Source organism: Myodes glareolus, chromosome 4, assembly GCF_982192425.1.
Source record: "Myodes glareolus chromosome 4, mMyoGla1.1, whole genome shotgun sequence".
In the NCBI taxonomy this organism is placed as follows: domain Eukaryota; kingdom Metazoa; phylum Chordata; class Mammalia; order Rodentia; family Cricetidae; genus Myodes; species Myodes glareolus.
The window spans coordinates 116,526,280-116,550,682 of record NC_142029.1 but is presented as its reverse complement, the minus strand read 5'-3'; the positions used below and the strand labels follow the sequence as shown (position 1 = coordinate 116,550,682).

Here is a 24,403-nt window from a genome sequence, read left to right as displayed (position 1 = left end):
TTTAATGAAGTCTGCGCTCTTGGTTCTTTTTTTAAAAAACTTTTACTGCAATTGATATAAAATGTTTTACAAGAGAGAGAAAAGAATAGAAAGTTCTAGTAGTTGATAATGGCGCCGTTTGCTCAGTCCGTTATGCAATGAGTTCTAGAAATGAAACAGAGCAGAAGAGAGGCGAAGCTCCAGAGGAAGGATGCCCACATCAGAACACAGAGTAAGGATGCCCACATCGGAACACAGAGGAAGGATGCCCCCATCAGAACACAGAGGAAGGATGCCCACATCAGAACACAGAGGAAGGCTGCCCAGTGCTGAACACAGAGGAAGGCTGCCCAGTGCTGAACACAGAGGAAGAATGCCCACATCAGAACACAGAGGAAGGATGCCCACATCAGAACACAGGAAGGATGTCCACATCAGAACACAGAGGAAGGATGCCCACATCGGAACACAGAGGAAGGATGACCATGTTGGAACACAGAGGAAGGATGCCCACGTCGGAACACAGAGGAAGAATGCCCAGTGTGGAACACAGAGGAAGGATGCCCACATCAGAACACAGAGGAAGGATGCCCACATTGGAACACAGAGGAAGGATGCCCACATCAGAACACAGAGGAAGAATGCCCACATCGGAACACAGAGGAAGGATGCACACATCGGAACACAGAGGAAGGATGCCCAGTGCTAAACACAGAGGAAGGATGCCCACAGCAGAACACAGAGGAAGGAAGCCCACATCGGAACACAGAGGAAGGATGCCCAGTGCTGAACACAGAGGAAGGATGCCCACATTGGAACACAGAGGAAGGATGCCCACATCAGAACACAGAGGAAGGATAACAACATTGGAACACAGAGGAAGGATGCCCATATCGGAACACAGAGGAAGGATAACAACATCGGAACACAGAGGAAGGATGCCCACATCGGAACACAGAGGAAGGATGCCCATAATGGAACACAGAGGAAGGAAGCCCACATTGGAACACAGAGGAAGGATGCCCAGTTCAGAACACAGAGGAAGGATGCCCACATCAGAACACAGAGGAAGAATGTCCACTGTGGGACATGGAGGCTGAGGGCAAACCAGCTTCCAAACAGCTGTAATCACATCTTTCTATCAAATTTCCTATCTGATCCTTCCATTTTTCTAGCATCCTTTTGACTTTTCTCTGCCCCAGGACAAGAAAAACAAATCACAAGGAAGAAAGAAGAAAAAACAAAAAATGAAAGCCAACCGAGTTTATTTCATTCATATAAAATCACTTCCGGAAAGAATGGGAGACCCTAAGTTTGGAAAAGATTTAACAGGTGTCTTGATAGACTAGAACATGAAATATAAAGAGGTATTTTTTTAAAAAAAAAAAACCATATGATTTAACTGAGTACCTTCAAAAGGTTTAACACCTAGTTTAGAGGTCAACTGACCCTTCAAAGGTGCCTTTTTGTTTTTAGGCAAAAAAAAAAAAGAGCAAAGAAGGGAAGGGGGCACAGGTCTCTGTCCTGGAAAGCAGTGGGCAGTTCTTTCTGTGGCAGCTTGATGAAGCCACAGGACTGCCAAGTGTTGGACTCAGTTTGTGGCTGGGGGTGGCTGTGAGGGTCTCCCCGTGTTAGCCTGCATCATCACCCACCTATTGAGAGCCCAAAACAAGGACAGAGAGACACAGTGGCAACCCCACCTTCTGCTTTCCTCGGTCCTGGGTCCTTGAACTGTGTGCGCACATTGTGAGCTTTCTCAGCCCACTCAACTGAAAGGTCATTTCTGTAGAGCAATCTTGGTTCTGTTTCTCTGGATCGTTCTAACAAACACAACAGTTACAGAGCACGCACACTCCCCTTCCATCATTGGAACAAGGGCACTGCTGACAGAAGAGGGTGCCACTGACCTGGGGACCTCACTAAAGGCAGCGTGCCAGGTGATACAGTTCCCAGTTGCCCAGTCTTCATCAGGCATGGTGCCATCATTCTCCTTACCTCCAGTCATCCCATGAGTCTTCATTGACAGCTCAAAGAGGTTTTCATTTGTGTTTCTTAAAGGGCTGAATTTGTTGTCCATATATGCTTTGATGAAGGATCTGCTAAATATAGTCATTTTAAATTGAATTCTTCTGTGAGTGAGATGGTTCAATGCACAAAGGTGTTAGCCTGTTGTGGGGCAATGGTCTTGTACCCTGTAAAGGTTTATCAGTTGTACTGGTTTAATAAAATGCTGATTGGCCAGTAGCCAAGCAGGAAGTATAGGCAGGTAGACAAGAATAAGAGAATTCTGGGAGGAGGAAAGACCCAGTCTGCAGTCGTCACCCAGACACAGGAAAAGCAAGATGAGAATGCCTCACTGATAAAAGGTACCAAGTCATGTGGCTAACACAGACAAGAATTACTGGTTAATTTAATGTGTAAGAACTAATTAATAAGAAGTTTGAGCTAATAGGCCAACAAGTTTATAATTAATGTAGGCCTCCGTGTGTTTCTTTGGGACCAAATGGCTGCGGGACCAGGCAGGACAGAAACCTCTGTCAACACTAGCGAACCACGTCTGATGACTTGGGTTCCATCCCTATAGCCTGCGTAAAGGTGGCACAAGAAAGTTGTTCTGTGATGTCTGCATGTATGCACACACAGCATGCATACTCTCACACAGCATGCCCACTCACACACAACATGCACACTCACACACAGCATGCACACTCACACACGGCATCCACACACAGCATATGCACACACAGCATGCCCATGCACACACAGCATGCACACTCACATATAGCATGCACATACAACATACGCACATACAGCATGCACACTCATACACATCATGCCCAGTCAAAAATAGTATGCACACATTCACACACAGCATGCACACTTGCACACAGCATGCAAACACACACAGTCTACGCATTCACATAAGCATGGCCAGTCACATACATCATGTACACTCACATAGAGCATGCACACACACAGCATGCACACTCAGGCGCATCATGCCCAGTTGCAAACAGTATGCACACACTCACACACAACATGCACATACTCACACACAGCATGCCCATGTATATGTACACATGGCATGCACACTCACAAACAATAAGTTGAAAACATTTAAATTGAACTCATTATTTTATTGGGTTTTTGTTCACCTCTTTTCTTTTTTATGGCGCTGGAGAATGAACACAGAGGGCTTGAGTGTGGTAAACAAGCCCCCCCCCCCTGAACTGCACCAACAGACCTGTGCCATTATAATTGAAGCCTTATTTTGTATTTTGAGTCTTTTCTATATTCTCTCTATATGCCTTTCACTAGGTGTTACATGCACACATTTTCTCCCATACCCTGTATTAGCTCCTGATTCTCTTAGTGTCTTTCACAAACCATGTTGTTTGTGTCTTGTCTAAAACTCTCTTGCTAGTACATGTGATTAAATATATAGGGCTAAAGTGGTCCATAGTCTATTACACTGTTCAACATCTAGAGATTGTAAGAGTATCAATTCTCTTATTTTTGGTGTTTTGTGTAATTTGTGTTTTCTGCTTTTGTTGTTGTTGTTTTAGTTTGTTTCTAATCATCCAGAGATTTGCAAATGTCATCTACTTTTTAAAAGAACTCTGTTACATTATTTTTATTGTATTTTGACTTTCATTTTAAAATACATTTTTATTTAAATTTTTCCCATTTTACATAAAAGCCCCAGTTATTCCTCCCTTCCCTTCTGCCATTTCCCTCCATCCCAGCCACATGCACTCCTCTGAGCCTCATGTTTCATTTTTGGCATCAATCCACATGACATCTATGTATGCGCTCATCCACTCAGGGGAACTCTTCATGACTCTATTAGGTGTGGGTGTAATCCATGCACTGAGAATGCTTCTTTGAGGGAGAGGCCACGCTGCTTCAAAAACGGAAGACTGAAGAAGGGCAATGGTCTCTCCTTCCCCCCTCCCTCCCTCCCTCTCTTCCTATGTTGAAATAGAAACATCTGGCTGACCCACTTGGCTAGGTGCCCTGTAACAAAGGGCACAGCACCTTCCCGACACAGTGGGAGTGATGCGCATGTGAACTCACAGAGACCGTGACAGTGTGCACAGAACCTGCACAAGTTCAAACCTGACAGAACCTCAGCCCCGAGACGGGGAAGTGCAGACATCCCACCAGTAACTGAGAAGCTGTTTGCAACCAATACCTGATGGGAAAGGGACAATCAGTTCTTTGCTAAGCAGCGACACTGGGTACATCAACCACACTGGGCGCATCACTCATGCTCCTCTGACGTTCCAGGAAGCCCATGCCCAGGAACAGATGGCCCATAGTCTATGATGTGCATGAGAGAGAGAATGTGATGTGTGTGTGTGTGTGTGTCCTTTTTGTTTTGTATGTTTTTTTTCTTTTTGTTGTTGTTTGTTTCTTTGGCGATAGACAGATAGACAGAGACAGACAGACAGAAAGGGATAGAGACAGAGACACACAGAGACAGAGACACACAGAGAGATAGAGACACACAGAGAGACAGAGACACACAGAGAGATAGAGAGACAGAGACACACAGAGAGACAGAGACACACAGAGAGACAGAGACACACAGAGAGATAGAGACAAAGACACACAGAGATAGAGAGACAGAGACACACAGAGAGATAGAGACACAGAGAGACAGAGACACACAGAGAGATAGAGAGACACACAGAGAGACAGAGACACACAGAGAGACAGAGACACACAGAGAGATAGATAGAGAGACAGAGACACACAGAGAGATAGACATACACAGAGATAGACACACACAGAGATAGAGACATACAGAGAGATAGAGAGACAGAGACACAGAGATACAGAGAGAAGCAAAGCATGGGGAGGACCTGGGAGCAGCTGGGGGTGATCAAAATATGCTGTATGAAAAATGTAAATAAAAATTTAAGACTAAAGAAAATGTGACGGACCAACCAGTCAACCATCAAAAACTATGTACATATCACACTAGTAGACATATTTGTGATTTATGTCACTACTTTAGCCTTAGCTTAAGGCCGATGGGCATGAACTCAGCCAGCCTTGTTGTGGCCTAAGGCAATTCTTTTATCTGACTACAGTCTAAATGGAAGAGGCCAATATGAATTAAAGGATTTTTCTAGGGAAAATATTTTGTTCAAATTTGATCTTTTCCATAAGAAAATGCTTCTTAATAGGATGAGATATGAATTTACTTTAAAAACAAATTGTTTTGAGATAGTGGCACTTAAAAGCAAAATAAGCCAACAGTTCTGGGTTACCAGCATCTATTTGACACTGGACATCACTTTGGGTCTCACATTTCTCATGTGCCAAGCTTCTCTTTAGAACCATAGTTTCCCCTCTAGGAAAATGCAGGGCAAATATTTGGCAAGGTTGAAAGAGAAAGTTTTCAAGTGTCACTTGCTTGTGATTCCCAAATGACTGCATCTCCCACAAGGACCAACACCCTCATCTGTTTGGTGGGCACAGATGTGATGTAGAAGCGTATTCCATGCAGGCAAAGACCGAAGTGACTGACACCCTGTAACCAGCGGCATTGCGAAGGACTAGCGCAGTTAGCATAGAGGAAGCAGGAACCTCTGGCAGAGATCTGTTTAAACCTCGTCAGCAGAGCGATGTGCTGCAGTGAAGAAAAGTGCTGTGAATTATTTTTGTAGGGACTGAAGTTCAGTTTTTGTCATAAAGTGAGTAAGATAATAACTTACCCGTGGAAAGCCAGAGCCTGTGTGTTTTTTATGACAGGGTTATGTGTACTGTTTTTAGTATATATTTTGGTTATGTCCCCTTCTAGTTCCTCCCAGATCTTTACATCCTCATGTCACTCTTAAAACTTCGTAGTCTACTGACTTTGATCACTACTGCCATTATATGGATGGATGTAAGGCCACCCACTGCAACGTGTGCATCTAACAGGGGCCATTGCCTGAAGAAAAGTGACTACCCATACCCATACCCCAGTTCTAGGTTAGGGGAGGGTCTCTGTGAGCCCTTCCCCCATCTATGCTCCATTTAGTGCTGGCTTGATCTTGACTGAGTATGTTGCAGGCAAGCACAGGGGCTGTGAGTGTGTGAGAGCAACGGCCCTGTCATGTCCCGAAGACACTGCTTTGCACATCCTTCCGGATCTCTGGCTTATGTGTGCGAGGTGTAGTTAGCTTGATTGGTCTCTGTGCTATGCTCAAGCTCTGGCTTTGCTAACTCAACAGTGTGTTTCCCTTTCCACCATAGAGTGGGTTCAGAACTTCACAGGTTCCGTCACTTAACCAATCTCATTTTAAGTAGTACTTTGGCCCCCGAATGCTGAATGAATGAAGACGCTGTATTTCAGTCTTAACAATGTAACTGGTTGCTTTGGAACCACTGGCTGGTTGCACTAACACAGCTTTAATCATAATTCAGTATTTTGTTTTGTAGAAATGGTTTAAAAAATACAGCAAGGAGCTAGAGAGAAGGCTCATTAGGTAACAGCATTTGTGGCTCTTACTGAGGGTCTGAGTTTGGTTCCTAGCACCCCCATTGGGTGGTTCCCAAATGCCTATAACTCCAGTTCCAGGGGATTCAACACCTCTTTCTGGCCTCCAGAACACCCACACATATGTGGCATACATGCACACACACCTGCTATAAATAAAACTTAAAAATCAATATAGACATCTGGATGTTGGTGGCGCACACCTTTAATTCCAGCACGCAGGAGGCAGAGGCAGGTGGATCTCTGTGAGTTTGGGGCCAGCCTGGTCTACAAGAGCTAGTTCCAGGACAAGTTTCAAAGCTACAGAGAAATGGTCTCAAAAAACAAACAAATAAATTCAATACAGACAAAAGAGATCATATGATAAAACAAAGAAACCCATGATTAGCACCTTTACCTCGAAAGATAACACGGAATTGCCTGAAGAGGGCGAACCTCCCCTGGATGTTCTTTGACCTATGCATTTGTGACCACATAGAAAGCAGTAGACACATTGACAGACACTCTGCTGGTCTCCCACAATTCTGTGGAGCATTATTGTACCAGGACTGGCTCATGGGATGCTGTGCTGTTCTCAGGGAAGCTGGCTCCGTACAGGTCCAAGACTGCTCTGTATGTTAGGAACCTCCAAGTGGCCACAGTGGCAGTGTTTCTTCTTCTTGTTTAGCTGTGATTGTATATGGAGATTTTAAAAAACTGCCAAATAAAGAGGGTGTTTAACTTAAAAGTCAGATACCTGCTACTTGTCTGGGTTTGAGAAGCAAATAGTCCTTAAAAATGACCAGTGAAGTAATTCTAAGATGGGGAAAGGAGCTAAATGTTGTCAAATTCATTACTGCTTTAAAAATTGTAGTTTCTTTAACTATTACTGTCACAGCAAGAAGAAAATTTGAATGGAGAAACTTGACCATTTGCAAATCTGAATTTGCAATCTTACATTTCTGCTTGCTGTTCATGAAATGATTGTCTTCACTAAATCCATGTTACGCTAGAGCGGTGAGTGAACATCCTAAAGAAGCACACACATATCAGAGCTCCCCCACCAATTCTGTGACAGGAAAATTGTAATTGTCATTTTTCAGGAAGCCAGACAGTCAACAAATGGTAGAACCAAAACCCATATCTGCTTAGTCTAGCATCTGTGCTTTTAGTTGCCAGAATTTGTAATATTTGATAAAAATTTGTGCATAGAATGAGGAAATAAAAGCAAAGAATAAAAAGTCTTGGCCAACAGAGCTGCATCAGTAAGTAATGTGCTTGCTGCATGTATTCGTCAGGATTCTATAGAGAAACAGAAAGCAATCTACAGTTGAACTGTGGCCCCAGCACCTAGGGTGATCTTGATTCAGAGTTGTTTTTATAGTTTCTGTTTGTTCATTGATTTATAGACTCATTAGAGAGTTTGTTCACGGCCCTGCACTTGACTCTGGAATCCAAAGAGGAGTTCAGGGTACATAACGCACAAGAAGAGAAGGGAAAATGTTTGATGATTCTGAAGCTAAAATGATGGATGACATTTTAAGAACAGTGTTTTCAAGGCTGAGGCACAGACATTATGAAGGTAAAAAAAATACAGAAATAAGGCCCTGAAGATGCCATTTTTGTCATGATGACTGTTCCGATCAGACAAGCTCACTGGTGCAATAGTGGCATGAATGTTATGGGAGTAAGTAACCACTTTCAGATAGGATCTGAGGTCCACTCTGTAAGTTGAAATCCATATTTGGCATCATTAAAGGGGCCAGAAACGTGGTTAGATTGGTTATAGACCCTAGAGGAAAACCCAATACTATATTTTCTACTAAATTTTCTTTGTATTAAAACACACTTATTTTTAATTGACATACAATAATTGTATGCAAGGATTCTATAATGCAATTATAATGATCACATCAGGATTAGCACACCTATCACTTCAAATATTTCTTGTTTCTCTGTATTGAGAACACTTAGAACTCTTTTCTAGTGATTATAAAATGTGCATCATTATTAATTGTAATCATATGGCCTATTTTTCTTTCCCAATTGTAGCACTGTTTCCATTAATCAGTCTTTTCATTTCCCCCACCTGTGACCTTTCATGTCTCTTGCAATCACTATTATACTGTTTACTTGAATGAGATAAATGTTTTCAGCATCCACACATGAGCAAGAACTCATATGTGCTATTGTCTTCCTGTGCCAGATTTATTTTGCTTAAATAATGTCCTGCAGGCTCATCTGTTCTACTATAAACCTCAGGATTTATGGTTGAACAGGACTTCATTGTGTACATGTACCACATTTTCTTTACGCTCTCTAGCTGGTGGGTTCTTAGATTGATTCCATTTATTGACTATTATAAATAATGTTGCCATAATTGTGAAAAGATAGGTATACACACACACACACACACACACACACACACACATGCACGCACACACACTTCTTTTTCACTTCTTTTTCTTTGTGGATGTACTAAACAGTGGGATCACTAGATCACAGTGTAGCTATGTCTGATGTTTTGAGAAATATTAATTCCACCAACAATGCATATTGCATTTTCTCTGTATCTCACCAACACATCCTTTTAATTTTAATCCTAACCATTCCCACAAAGAATTCTAATTGCACATTGAGTATGAATTTCTGTGATGATGGTGCCTAGCATGCATTTTTTCATGTATGTATTGTCTTTTTTTGAAGAATGCCTGTTCACATTATTTGATTGACACTGAACTTGAACAATCATGATTAGCAAGCTTTGTAGTCCACAGTAGATGAAGTAGAGTTCCATTAAGCTAAATTCCACAAATCATCAACTTCATCATAGCCCTAATGTAGGTCTACCCCCATCCCATTTCTTCTACTAAGTAATGTGAGGCTCAGCAGCTGATTCAGTAAACTGCAGGATAGGATTCCATGTTCTCACCATTGCTTTGAATGATTTCCCTAAATGACACCAAGTCCAGATCCCAAAGTCTCAGATTTTCATTACAGTGAGTTCTTGAGTGATTTCCAGGTTAGGGCTTGGAATCACAAAAGCCCCAAGTGATTCTGAACAATACTTGATGGAATGAATATTCAGTACCCAAGTTCTGAAACTCCCTACATCACAATCCTGAGCTTTTAAAGTGGACTAAATAGTCCCATTTCTACTGTAAAGTTTAAGTCATCAGTGCTAAACAGTGAAGGTCAAGTAATTGTTAAGCATCCAACCCAGGTCCCAGACATTCAGTTAAAAAGAACCAGTAACCAGATTTCTCCTTGAAGAAGGGAACTCTGGTTCTTGAATGAAGGAAAAATTTCAGGTTTCTGACCCATACAGCAAGTGCTTTTCTGATTTATCTATCTATCTATCTATCTATCTATCTATCTATCTATCTATCTATCTATCTATCTATGTTTTATTGTTATTGTTCTGTTATAGTGATTCCTTCTCCTTGCTAGCTCTCCTTCCTTACAGTTAGTGACATTTCCTCAGAAGGCTTTCCTAGACTCATGGATTGACTTTAAACTGCATGCAACTGGCTTGCACAGCAACACAGTGCCAGTAGCGTAAGAGCTACCACATTTAATCTTTTCATCCACTTTTGCCTCATTTCTGCAGAGAGAGGCTGCTCATTCATTTCCTGGCCTGAAATAATCACTCAGAAACTATATTAATTACAACACTACTTGTCCAATAGATTAGGCTTTTTATTAACTAGCTCTTGCATCTTAAATTAGTCCATTCCTATTATTTTATATTTTAACATGAGACTCATGTTTTATTGATTAGGTTTTGGCCAGCGTCTGTCTCCTTTGGTGATTATGTGGCATATTTTTGACTCTGCCTTCTTTCTCCCAGCATTCAGTTTAGTTTTCCTGCCTATCTCTATTCTGCCCTGTCACAGGCCAAAGCAGTTTTTTTAATCAACCAATGATAATAAAATATATTTACAGCATACAGAGGTAAGTTCCACATCACCTTTCATATTCTGTCTAAATAAAAAAGAAGGTTTTAACTTTAATATAGCAAGATTACATACAACAAAACAGTTACCAAACAATAATTATATTACAAAATTTAGTCAATATACATTTGACAATTTAAGCAAAACAATCTATTATCTATTCTAGCTTTCTGAGTCTAAAGTTTTATATATAATATATCTTTTATAATTATAACTATCTTTCTTCAACTCCATCAAAGACTCCAAAAAGATATAATATTATAACCTAAGTTAACAGGAAGTGCATTGTTAGCAACTTCCAAAACTCTAGAATTGACAGACACATCTTGTTGCCTGAATGGTCACTTAAATTCTTTGTAGCATTGGGGCATCCATCTTCAGCCTATAGGCACATAGTGTCTGGTAGACTTTTCCACAAAGCAGGAAATTTCAAAAACAGTTCTGCCTATTTTGGCAGTTTGTCGGCACTTTTTTTCTGTGTCCTGCAGAATGTCTGACAGACTCTTTCGTGAAGCAGGAACCCTGAAGGACTGTTTCATCTTCTTGAGGCAACTTCAGCAGTCATTTTTCTGTGGTTCCTGAATGTCCAGTTCATACAGCATACCATCAAGCAGACCAGGCAAGAGCAGTTTCTTGCCAAATGGCTAATCAACTCTATAATGAGCCTCTTCAATGCCCAACATCCTCTTGAAGTAGATTAATGCTGCCAGGAGCAGATGTGTCTCATTGTCATGAAAAGTCCTTAAGTTCTTAAAACATTTGAATGCTATATTCTGAAGGTCTCTGAAAGATTTGAAGAATACCTATCTAACTGAAATTTATCTCTGTATATTTAGAAAACCTACCTAACATGACTATAAGTTTGACTATTGTGAATGATTATCTATTAATCTATATTTTTAACTATGTATCACATTTTTAGATGAGTTGCACAAACACAATACCTTAATCAAGAGTAGAAATACATATAACAAAATTGACCTTAAATTTATATCAATAGACCAAGATCCATACCAAGGCATTTAAACGAAAACAAACATTTATAAACAATATTTGGGAATTTGAGTGTAGTTATCTCTAAACTGCTTCTTGCTTTTTGTTGGGCAAAGTATTTTGAGCGTTTGCAGAGACTTTCCAGGGGTCTTGTTCTATCAAGCCAAATTAGCTTGGAAGGAATACAAAGGTTCTCATCTTCTGTGGAAATAAAAGTAGAACCTCTTTAAGACAACATATCCTTCAAATTTTGAAGTCAAGATGCCTTTTATATATATATATATATATATATATATATATATATATATATATATGTTGTTTTATCTTAGCAGCTAAGTCTGTACTTAGCTCATTCAGTCAAAAAATTCAAAGAAAATTCAGTAATATTTATAATCCAGACTCTCAGTATATATTCCATCTTTATGTGACTTGTTTTTATACTTTATTACTTTTTTACAAGTTTTATATTTTATTACCTTTACCTCTTTAATCTATGAGTTTCTGCACTCTTTTACATTATTACCATCTATACTCTTTTTCTTCTCTCTCTCAAGCCTACATATGTTTACTATGACCCATTTAGAGGTCTTTTGAATCTGTCTTTTTTTCATGTGTATCTGTAATTATTCTCTGACCAGGAGTGTTTGTTTTTTAAATGCTAAGAGGGCATGGCTAGGACCAACTTCATGGCCCTGCTTGTTGACTCTGACCAGTTCAACATGGCAGAGGCATGTTCACTGCCTCTGAGAACTATGCATACTCCGGGGTTACAGTGGGTCTATGTCACCATTAGGCAATTTGTAACATGCTGCTCACAGACCCCATTTAAGTGCTTGGCCTCCTGAAAGAGCCAGAGCTATTTGTGCAACTGTCGTGAATCAGGAAGTCCTCCCCTAAAGAAGTTGCACAGCCTTTGTTAACAATGCTGAGTCAGGAAGACATTTCTTAAAGGAGCCACTGCATCTCTACTTGCTGCCAGCAAACAAAGCCCACCCCCCCAAAAAATGCAGCTACTAAGAAGCTGTGTTAAACTCTGGATTTGTGTGTGTGTGTGTGTGTGTGTGTGTGTGTGTGTGTGTGTGTGTCTAGAATTTCATTTTAAACTCTCTCAGGCTTTATGTGGATTTAGTTAGCCCCATAATGGGTGTCAGTGTGTAGGTAGAGGGTGCTCATTCGTTTCCTGGCTTCCCAGACCTGAAATAATCACAAAGAAACTATATTAATTACAACATTGCTTCTCCAATAGCTTAGGCTTCTTATTAACTAACTCTTACATCTTACATTAGTCCATTCCTATTATTTTGTATTTTACCATGAGGCTTGTGGTTTACAGGTAAGGTTTCAGTGAGCTTCTGTCTTCTTTGGCAGATACATCATGTCTCTCTGATTCAGCCTTCTTTCTCCCAGCATTCAGTTTAGTTTTCCAGCCTAGCTCTATTTTTCCCTGCCACAGACCAAAGAAGCTTCTTTATTAACCAATGGTAATAAAAGATATTCGCAACATACAGAAGGAAATCTCACTTCCTATGTACTGAGCACAGAAACTAGAACATTCTGGTGTATATATTTGGCAAATAATGGAACAGTTAGACCAACAATATGTCTTCTGGAGTAAAGGCATCTGCCACCATGTTTGTCAAACTCAATTTGATACCTGTAACTCATATTGTTCTAGAAGGAAATAACTGATTCATGTAAGTCTTCTTCTGACTTTCACATGTGTGCTGTGACATGCACATCACACACACACACACACACACACACACACACACACACACACAACCTGAAAGGAAAAATATTTGAATTGCTGAATTACTGAATCAATGCCATTGGTAACTCATGTTTAAAATCATACCTACTTGTTGAATAAAGGCACTCTTTAAGATTGGTTTCAATAAATGGAAGCCATGTGCTGCTTGGCTTAACTTTCTCATTCTTCATAGCTATATTTGCTGATACACAAAGGCGCCTGTAGATGGAAACTTCTGCAATGGGTCCTTGGATCTAGCCTTGATGGGTCGTAAAGGTTGAAAATGTAAGAAATGACTCTAGAGTCTAAGCAAATGACCACCCAATCTCAAGTTTTTCTTCAAGACAAAAAATATTTCTTCTTTAGAAGGGTACATAGTCAAGTTGAATGAAGCAGGCAAGAACCCCAGTATGTGCAGTGTGTAAATATGTATGGGGGTTCTACTAGGTTTTTATTCCTAATACATAGGGGTCTCATACCTCACTTTGACTGATCAGAACTTCAGTTCATATCCTTACGAGATTTGCTGGTTTAAATGATGCAGTTGAGAAGCAGAACACATTTTATTTTTCAGCAGAGTAAGCAACCTTTAGCACATATTTGATTTCAAGAAGTCATGACCCTGGAGGAATTAGAATTTCTCCCAAGCAGCTTCTTTAGTTGTTTTTTCTTTTCTTTTTTTTTTCATTTGTCTTAACTCTTTGATGGAAAGGACAGTAAATTTTGTTTACTTGTACAACAGGAATAAGCTCCAGATATGTCATTCGTGACTGTTCTTGGGAAGCAGCATCTCCAGTGTAGGCTCCTCATCAGAGCTGAGACATCAGACCACCTCTTCCTCAACTCGAGAACCCAAGTTCTTCACCCAAAGCCGCAAATGAATATGAGCAAAGACTTAAAGTTCATATGGATTAATTTTGTTTTGGAGGCTCACTTTTGAAAAAGATAATGGACTTGGCTGAGCTTGGATGTGGGTGTCCTCTCTTACAGAGCTCAGAGGGGTGAGAAATGATGACACACCAGTGACTCATAGTAAAAGTTTCCCCTGGCATCCTCCCTGAACATATTCTCTCCAGTCACTTCTGAAGGGGATCACCAGGCAAAGTTAAGTTCACCATGGAGCTTGGGCTGGTGTTGTTGACTTGGGCCTCCTGTTCCTCTCTCCATCCTTGCATGATGTCTAGAGTTTGGTTGAAAAATCAATGCAGACTTGGTAGATTACATCATTTGTATCATTTATTTTCTAGTACTGGCCTGCATTCATTTTATGGGAGGGACTTGTGGCTCCAGAACACAGGAGAGCAAAGTCCTGGCCTCTGGCTCATTCCTCAAGGGTATGCTGCTCTCTCTCTCTCTCTCTCTCTCTCTCTCTCTCTCTCTCTGTATGTGTACACACACATGCATGCATGTACATGTGCACACACATAGGTTCCTACAGAATCAAAAGAGAGTGTCAGATCCTTGAGCCAGAGTTACAGGAGTTTGTGAGCCATCCAACATGAGTGACAAGAACTGAATTCCTGCCCAATGCAGACACAGCATGAATGCTCTTACCTCTAGGCCATCTCTGCATCTCACACTTCTGATACCTGGCCATCTTCATATATCACTTTATACTTGTACCTTCACTGTCCTGGTTCAGACACCATGTTGCGCTGGAATTTTCAAAACTCCTAATGGCCCCTTCATTAAACCCACGTTATGCAGTGCACACTCATTTTCTGTCCTGGAGCTTGCCTTAAATAAATGTTATTTGTGGGATGGGAAAGGACCTGAGGAAAAACACAGGACAGAATGAAAGTCAGGGTTTCAGGCCACGTGAGTTCACGGGAAAATCAAAGCCAATTGAGTGGAAGCAGAATAAAGAGTTGCTACCTAGAAAACCATCTGGGGGTCACACAGGTTGGTGCATTGTGAAGGGGGTTGGCCACAGCCTTTGTGTAATGTGAAGTTCAGGCAAGAAAAGCAGAGCACACTGGGAAGATACTGAGTCTATATTTAAGGGTCAAAAAGTCTCCAGGGTGGCATTAAAAACTCCCCAGTGAGTTTGTTGTTTCCTTCATTGGTATGAAATATCATGTTTGTACAGCAAGTCACATTGTGCCTTAGCCTGAATGTTTTGCTTTTTTTTTTTTTCTGCTGTAGCATCGTACATTGTGATTGTTTGCTGTGGGGTTAATGCAGAGTTTAAAGGCCATGGACTTGGTTCCCCTGGAAGATAGGAGCTGCTCATTTGGCAGTTACGCTCTTGTGCTCACAGAGCAATACACTCCCGCGTGTGTGAGTTCACTAACGAATAAAGCGAAACAGTTTCTGCTCCCTCAGGACAAGGCAAGCATCTCTCTAATATTTATTACTTCCTCAAACCCAAAAGAGGACCTGGATTACATAGGGAGTAAATAGACACATACAAACAGAGTTAGTACTATGTAATTATAATAAAATTACGTCTGCCATTCATCGTGACCAACAATGATTGCAAGCTCACTTCCTATACTGATCAACAGTTTTTAAATAACCAACTCTAATTCTTCCATTAAATAATTGCACATGTAATAAAACCTAGATTCCCAAATCTCCTTCATTCCCTTTTCCTAGGCTGAATATATGGAATCTGCTTCTGTGATCACTAACTTTTGCTTTAGTAGATAGATAGATATGTGCTTGAATTTACACAATCACAAGGATTTTACAGAAAAAACTAAATAGCAACCAACAATAAGAACAACAATAAGAAATGCAAGCTAAGCAAGGCACTTACGTGGGGCTTAGTTGTCCAAGAGCACTTCCATTTGATAAAAGCACATCATCTCAGAGCAGGAAGTAGAGAAAACGACCGCACACGCTCTGGCCCCAGCGCGCAGTCCGTTCTGCTCAGCAGCTAATTCACATCGCTGGCCTTCTCAGCTGAGATGGATTGTTCCATCTCTCTCGATCTGGGGCAACAGGCACTATTTTGTCAGAGAAAAGAGTTACGGAAATGAGGTATGTAAAAACTGCTTTTCATGACCTAATTGAGAACTGAGTGTCCTGGGAGGTAGGGGTCAGTTTGGATTGTTTCCTAGAACTGTTATTTTATATTGTAATGAAAAAATTTAGAATAGAAATGAAAATGTAGATTATTAAACTTTTAACCATCTTAAATATTGCTGAATGGGTAGAAAAACTGTATGTGAGCAAGAGAGAAAGTGTGTGTGTGTGTGTGTGTGTGTGTGTGTGTGTATGAGTGTGTGCATGTATACATACTTAAAACAAAAGAGCTGGTTTGTCAGAATGACCTTGCAGCTGAAATGAAAATAGCTCTTGTTGACACAGTGCTACGGCTGAGCAGTTGTTTTCAATGGGTGACTGTTCCAGGCTCTGTTTTCTAAAATAGCCCTTGTTGACACAGTGCTGTGAACTGAGCAGTTGCTTTCAATGGGTGATTCTTCCAGGCTGAGTTTTCTATTAAGATCCAGTTCTACAAGACAGCTCTATAAAATCCATTTTCAGAGAGTAATGTGGCCCATTAACACCTTTTAAATTCCCTGAAAGGCTGAAACACTCCTCTTTTAAAAGCTGATCTACCTACTTTGTATTTACAGCTGAAAGTCACAGATGAAGCAACCAGCACTTGTGAGCAAACCTCAAACACAAAAGCAAAGCAAAGCAAAGACCAACCCTTCCCATGCTTCATTGCACTGTGGCTGGAATGAGCAGGGTAGGAGGGGCCCTTGCTGCCTCTCTGTACTCGAGTTGGAGATTAGCTCCACCACGTGTGCCCTTACTGTTCTAAGGACATAGAAAACACCTATGGAAACATTCTATACTCCATTTTTCTGCTGAAACAACATAAAAGATAAAATGAAAAGCCAGATTTTTGAAATGAAAATGGGTCAGAAATTTGTGTCACTACATTTCAGGCATTTGTGGCACAGCCACCAGGATCAGACAGTGTGGCTTCTCCATGGAAAGCAGTTTTTATTCCCATGGGAAGTAGAGCTGAGAGGGGAAGAGCCCACGTCCTAGGACTAAAGCCTTGCCAAAAGAGAACATGGCATTTTGTTTAAATAGTAGTAAGATAATAAATTTCTATTTTTAATTTTAGAATGCATGTATCTCTACTATGGCATATTCTAGTTAAACATCAACTGAAACATAGTGTATGAGCAAATAAAACTATGGGAACCAAGTGAAAAAGTGAGCAATCAATGAAGGCACTAATAAGATGCTTTCCTTCATTAGAAAAACAACATCCTTCTGGGCTAATTATTGTCATATTCTGAGCTTTGTCAGGGTCTTTTATTTGAATAAGGAGCGGAAAATGGTGCAGTCGCGGTGCCTTGCTCCTTCAAGTGCCTGCTTCTAGGACCCCGATGAACGCTGGCTGAATCAGAGCGCTTTCCCTGTTCCCTCCAGTAGACTACTAATGTAACACTCTGAGACAAGCTGGAGTAGTTTGTTTCTATTTTAAAGGATAAACAACAAATCGGGGGCCTAGAGCTGTGACTTATGGTTACGAGTGCTTGCTGCTCTACCAGAAGACCTGGATTCTATTCCAGCACCTACATTAGGTGGCTCACAAGCTCCTGCAACTCCAGCTGCTGGAGATCTAATTCCCTCTTCTGGTCTCCACAAGAACCTGTATTCATTCGGCATATGTACATGCGGATACACATATAAATAAAAACAAAATATAAATATTTTAGCCAGATGGTGGAGGCACATGCCTTTAATTCCAGCACTCAGGAGGCAGAGGCAGGTGGATCTCTGTGAGTTCCAGGACAGCCAGGGCTGCACAGAGAAACTGTCTCTAAAAATGAACAAACAAATAAAGATAAACATTTTAAAGATGAACAAAAATGAGACATGGTTCTTGATCATTTGATACTTGGTTGTTTTATATTTCTTTCCCATTCTTGTTATTTTTTATTGTTTCATGAGAGCTTTTCTTGCAAACTTTCATTTTAAGGGCTTCCATCTCCTCCATTTAAATTTCATTTCTCACTTATTTTTACATTTTTGTCTTTTTCAAACCATCCTGCATTTTCAGCTGACACCTTTCCCTTGCCTCATCTCTAAACTTCCGACTTACAGCAGGAGTCATGAAAAATGTTGAACAGAGAACACAGGCAGTGAAAGCCGAAGGAGGTTACCAGAGGTCAGGATATGGCAGCAGAGGGAAGAGGGCTAGGCCTCCCAGAGGGAAGATGCGGAATGACTGTTCCTGTATCACACCCTGGTGACCCCCTCTCTTCTTCCTCATCCATCTTGTTAAGGTGGAAATAAAACCCCTCCAAGAAACTGCTATCTTACTCAGAAAAACACACTTGGCAAACCAGCATGAGTCTAGTTCTCCCAGGGAAAGAGGGCATCCTCTTAGAAGGGAAACTAGGAGGACTTCTTTGAGGAGAGGAAAATGTACCCACCAAGGATCACGTGTATGTGTGTGAATGGTGATGTGAAATACATAGCCCCAAGCAAACAAATAGAAATGAGAAACTCTGGAGTAAACTCTTTGAACTACACTCTACATTGCCTAATTTCTTAATCTTAACAGACAAATATAAAAAGACATTGAAAAGGGGATTATAAAGAAACATTTGGGCCATAGGATGACTCAGTGTAAAAAGGCCCTGGTCTCAAAAAGATTGAAGGCCTGAGTTATATGCCTAGAATTCATGGTGGGAGAAGAAAACAGACCACTGAATACCGTCCTCAGATCTCTACACAGTGTATACCACATCACACCACATATACACTCAAAGTATTATTAGTAGTAATAATAAATGATAATACATAATTATAACAATATGATGGTTAACAAAAATTTGAAAGGAGACATTTGAGAAAAAAGATCTTGGAAATTAAAAATGCAGCGGCAGAAAAAAATTATTAGCTATATCACAGGATAAAATTGAAGAAATCACCTCAAATATAATGCGCAAAGATAAATAATTGGAAATGAGAGGAAAACCAAAGAGCAATTATGGAATGTTCAACATCCAAACACAAGGAGTTAAAAATGGATGCTAAAGCAGAAAATAAGATTGTCCAAGAGCCATGACAGGACTGTCCCTCAGGGCTGGAGAGGAAACTCCCTCCATGAACCAACACTTAGTCTGAGGGCAGAAGAAGCAAAGAAATGAGCAAGGATTCAAGGAAAACTATGCTTCTCAGCAGTGGCTGCAAAACGTAAAACCCAACAGAGTCAGGATATCAGGATTTCTGTCAATTTAGAGTTTCTCATTCGGCCACACCAAGTTACACTTGGTGATACAATTAAGCCATATTAGACATGGCTTATCTACAAAAATTTTTTGTTCATTTTCCTGTGAATTCCATAATTTCATTTGTCCTAACAGTTGAATAATAAGTATTCCATCACATAAATATACCACAAATGTGTGTGTTTAAATAATAATATGATTACGTTATTTTCTCCTTCTCATTTCTCTCCCCAACTCTTCCTATACACTCCTTGCTCTCTCAAATTCATGGCTTCTTTTTCTTTCATTCTTGTTTGATAAATGTGCAGGTACACACACATGTGTTATTAAATACATCAACATTACTGGTTTAGTCTATATAATGCTATGTGCATGGATATGATCTCAGGGCTGACTACTTGGCATTCCTCCTAGTTACTGTTCTATTACTGTGAAGAGACACCATGATGAAGGCAACTCTTATAAAAGAAAGCATTTAATCGGGGGCTTGCTTACAGCTTCAGAGGCTTAGTCCATCATCATCATGGTGGAAGTATGTTTGTTGGCAGGGAACATGGCATCAAGCAGGTGGGTAAGCAGAAGGCAAGGTGCTGGAGAAGTAGCTGAGAGTTACAACCTGGTCCATAAGTGAGAGAGAGAGAGAGGGAGAGAGAGAGAGAGAGAGGGAGAGAGAGAGAGAGAGAGAGAGAGAGAGAGAGAGAGAGAGAGAGAGGACACTGGGAGTGGCATGAACTTTTAAAACCTCAAAACTCACTCCCAGTGCCATACTTCATTCAGTAAGGACACACCTACTCCAACATAGCCATACCTCCTAATCCTTCCCAAACAATTTATTAACTGGGGACCAATCATGCAAATATATGAGCCCATGGGACATTTTTCTTCAAGCCAACACATTATTGGAGAACCACTACAAGAGAAATGCTTTCCATGGGGAAGAACATTTTCCCTGCTCTCAGCATTCTCCCGGTCTTTGTCTGGAGTTGAGGCTTCACACAGGAGCTTTCCTCTCTCATGTTACCGTGCCTGTGTGTTGTCCTTGTCAGGTTTTGTTTGGGCAGCTGTGTTGATGAGACCTCATGGGGAGACATGTCTAGGAGACACAATCTCACAACTCATGCCTTGTTCCTTTGGTTCTTCAATCATTCTGACCCCACTTCCATAACAATCCTTGAGCCAATCATCATTTGATGGACATCTAGGCTGTTTCTACTCTGGTCACTGAGTTGAGCAGAAGTCACGTGGGTGAGCAAGTATCTCTGTAGAATACAGAGTCCTTTAGGGAATGTGCCCAGGAGTGGTGCAGCCGGATCACATGGCGGATCTATTTCTAGCTTTTTTGAGGAACAACTGCACTCTTTTCATAGTGACTGCACCTGCTTGTACTCCCACTAACAGTGAGTAAGTGTTCCCCATTCCCCACACCCACACCAGAGAAAATCCTGTTTGCGCTAATGTCTACTGCCTGTGAATATTTTTTCACAGAAATAAAGTCTGTTTTGATATGATAATTTCCCCCCAATCAACCACACAGATAAGGCATCTACCACCTTACCTGGAAGCACTGACTGGGTTGTTTCTTTAGCAAAGCATAATTTTGGTTTGTTTTGAAGATGCCATTGACAGCTAAAGTAATCTCTGGTGAGTGAAAACGGAAGCTCACTGTGAGCATGGCTGCACACTGCACAAGCTCCTTGATGAAGCTTGAAGCTGATGAAGCTTCACTAAGTTCCATTCTGCGGTGGGTATCACTGTTACAGACAACATGGGCAGGAAAGCAGATAAGTCCCAAGAAGGAAAGGATATTAGGTTTTCTGTAACTGGCTACATTCAGGGGAGGTTGCTTGTGAAGTCTGTCAGTCCACTGACGCTTTCTTCACACTGGACCGTCTGTTGGCAGTCTTTTGAGAGAATAGCCCATTGAGTATTTATAGCAAGGAAGCTACTCACTTGTCAGCTGTTTCCTTCATTTAAGCCCCTCTCATAACCAGGCCCACCCTCAATTCTGCAGCACCATTCCCTCTTTCGATTTCCGGTAGGTTATAGTGATAAGGCTTGAACCCTTCAGTTGAATGAGGGTCCTTCAAACTCAAGAAGACCTTCTGACACAATGATTTGAATCCACGAAGGATAAATTTCTTTATAGCATTTTGATCAGGACAAGGCTTACTTGAGCTTCTAATGATAAGATAAAGGCCTCAGTAGAGACCAGCAGCCTCTTTGGCAACTCCAAGTTTGCAGTGATGTTTCAGGTTGACAGAGTCCGAGTCTTATTTGTCTCTGTTAGGAAAGTTCCCCCTCAGCATATAACTGATTTCTTTGCTGAAGAAAGCTCTCGTCTACTCCGTCTCAAGCCCAAGCTCCCAAACACACACGCATCTGACTCAGTCACGCTTCCATTCCTGGCATGCCGTTTCCTCCCAGCAGCTAGGCTAGATGGCCATGTTATAGGCTCACCACAACAACTAAGAAGCTGATAATGGGACAGTGTGCTCCTTTCTTCTTTAAAAGAAATAAAAAGTATGTTTTTCACCATCAATTTTCCTGGAGTAATGTCCCACTCCGTCATAGGAATGACTCAGAAAACACTGAACATTTGAGAGAAATGACTATTCTGTTCACCATTTTGAAATATTTTCACGTTCTCTGTCCTGGTTTCATTTGTGTGGATGACACAGATACCTTGATCAAAGCAATGGAGGGAAGTCATGGGGGCAAATACTTGAGACTGTTCACAACATAGCCACAGACAAGAGCAGAGAGAAACAAATGCATCCATGAGGCCTACTTGCTTATTACTCTGCTAACCTTCACTATTATACAACCCAGGGCTCCGAGACAAGGAATGGTGCTGCCTATAGTGAGCTGAGTCAATTTATATACAAGAAAATTCCCAGTCATGACACAGGCCAAGTGAATCTAAACAATCCCTCATTAAGACTCTCTTTTTAGGTGACTGTAGGTTGTGATAAGCTGACATTTAAAATTAACCCTCACAGTGACCAATAGCCTTTCTCAACTGTTTACTATATGCAGTTCAGAGATTCTCATTAATATCTCTAAATGAATGACACAAGAAAAATGATTGCACTCGCCACGGTCTCTACCTTGGATTGGACAGTGAAGCTCAATGAAGTACTTATCTTTCTTACATAAGAGGTTCTTAGAGTTCATTAACAAATAAATTCATGTTCATCTTATCAGCTAGTAGGTCTAGAGATGCTGAGGCAACATCTAATATACTTGAGGATTACATTAGGTGAATGACAGGTCATTTGGCACAAGAAAATGCTCTTAATATGATTTCTTGATCATTTTTCTGCCTTATTACAGCCGGGGTAATGAAAACAGACTGACTCACCGGCGGCAGACAGTTCTTCGTGAGAAGGGAAGAAGGTTGGCTAATAGAGGACCAGCGTACATGTTTAATGATCACTCGACAAGCCTGTCTATTGAGGAGGAACGCTTTCTAGATGCAGCCGAATATGGCAACATCCCAGTGGTGCGGAAGATGCTGGAGGAGTGCCTATCCCTCAATGTCAACTGTGTGGACTACATGGGCCAGAATGCCCTGCAGTTGGCAGTGGCCAATGAGCACCTGGAAATTACAGAGCTGTTGCTCAAGAAGGAAAACTTGTCTCGCGTTGGGGACGCTTTACTCTTAGCTATTAGTAAAGGTTATGTGCGCATTGTGGAGGCAATCCTCAACCATCCAGCTTTTGCTGAAGGCAAGAGGTTAGCCACGAGCCCCAGCCAGTCTGAACTCCAGCAAGATGACTTTTATGCTTATGATGAAGATGGGACTCGGTTCTCCCATGATGTGACACCAATCATTCTGGCTGCCCACTGCCAGGAATATGAGATTGTGCACACACTTCTGAGAAAGGGTGCCCGGATTGAACGGCCTCATGATTACTTCTGCAAGTGTACGGAATGCAGTCAGAAACAGAAACATGACTCATTTAGCCATTCCAGATCTAGGATTAATGCCTACAAAGGCCTGGCAAGCCCAGCGTACCTGTCATTGTCCAGTGAGGACCCAGTCATGACAGCTTTAGAACTCAGCAATGAGCTGGCCGTGCTTGCCAATATTGAGAAAGAATTCAAGGTAGGTCATCAATAGCAACACCATCACCAAGTTTAACTGCTAAGTTAGATCTATAAGCAGCAAGCTTCACAGTATTAGCACAAGATGTACCCAATTCCTCCCAGAGTTTGGCAAAGTTCTGTAGATGCTGTCATTTCAGCTATGTCTTGAAGAATGGACCAAAACTTGGAATACTCAGGGTGAGAGAAAGTATAATGTTGCCTAGGTCAAAGCCAAGGTATGTTTCCATGTTTCTGTGATGTGCTAACCACTGTACATTTGGGGATTTTATTGAGATGTGTGTGTGTGTGTGTGTGTGTGTGTGTGCATGTGTATGCATGTGTGCATCCATGAGTATGTGTATGTGTGCATGCGTGCATATGTGCATGTGTGTGCGTGTGTAGGTATGTGTATGTGTTCATGTGAGCTTGTGCAAACATGTGCAAGTCCATATGTGTATATGTGTGTTAAGGCCAAACAGTTGACATTGGGTGTCTTTCTCCATCATTCTCTACCCTATTTTGTAAGACAAAATCTCTCCCTGAACCTGGAACTTAGCGATTCTACCTGTCTGCGCTCCAGAAATCTGCCTGTCCGAGGTACTGCTGGGGTTTCATACAGGTGTCAGTGTGTACGTTTTTTTTTTTTTTTAAACAACATGTTCTGGGACTCTCAAGGTCCTAATTCTTGTGAAGCAGGGACTTATTGATTGAGCTTTTTCCAATACCTAATTTATGTTTCATTCAATAAGTGTATTATGATTGTTGCTCTAATGATCTGCTTTCTATGAGGTATTTTGAGTAGATAGTTTTTCTGTTCTGTCTGTGAACTTGGGGAATAGGAAGGTTTAGTAGGACTTGAATTCAAAACTTGGCAAACGGCAAGGCTGGGATCAGAATACAGCTTTCCTCTAATTTTCTGCTTCATTCTCTTAAAACATATTGAGTTTGCGTGCAC

The 24,403-nt window shown here is 41.1% G+C and overlaps 1 protein-coding gene and 1 long non-coding RNA gene across 4 annotated transcripts in view; one reads left to right on the top strand and one right to left on the bottom strand.

The window, feature by feature from the left end:
• The window catches only part of Trpc6 (transient receptor potential cation channel subfamily C member 6), a 115,784-nt gene that overhangs the window by 49,714 nt on the left and 41,667 nt on the right, over positions 1-24,403 (top strand). For 2 of the 3 annotated variants that reach the window (XM_048433352.3, XM_048433343.3), the window contains exon 2: positions 22,693-23,467. In XM_048433352.3, coding sequence (XP_048289309.1) covers positions 22,693-23,467 — 775 coding nt within the window. Of the gene's footprint in view, positions 1-15,994; positions 16,136-22,692; positions 23,468-24,403 lie in introns of those variants that run through there. The other variant, XM_048433360.3, reaches the window with a different exon arrangement.
• LOC146894758 (uncharacterized) lies at positions 11,688-16,020 on the bottom strand. Its single transcript, XR_015001950.2, has 3 exons — positions 15,912-16,020; positions 14,705-14,922; positions 11,688-12,844 (listed from the first exon to the last, which is right to left on the bottom strand). It is a non-coding gene; the product is annotated as an uncharacterized LOC146894758 (long non-coding RNA).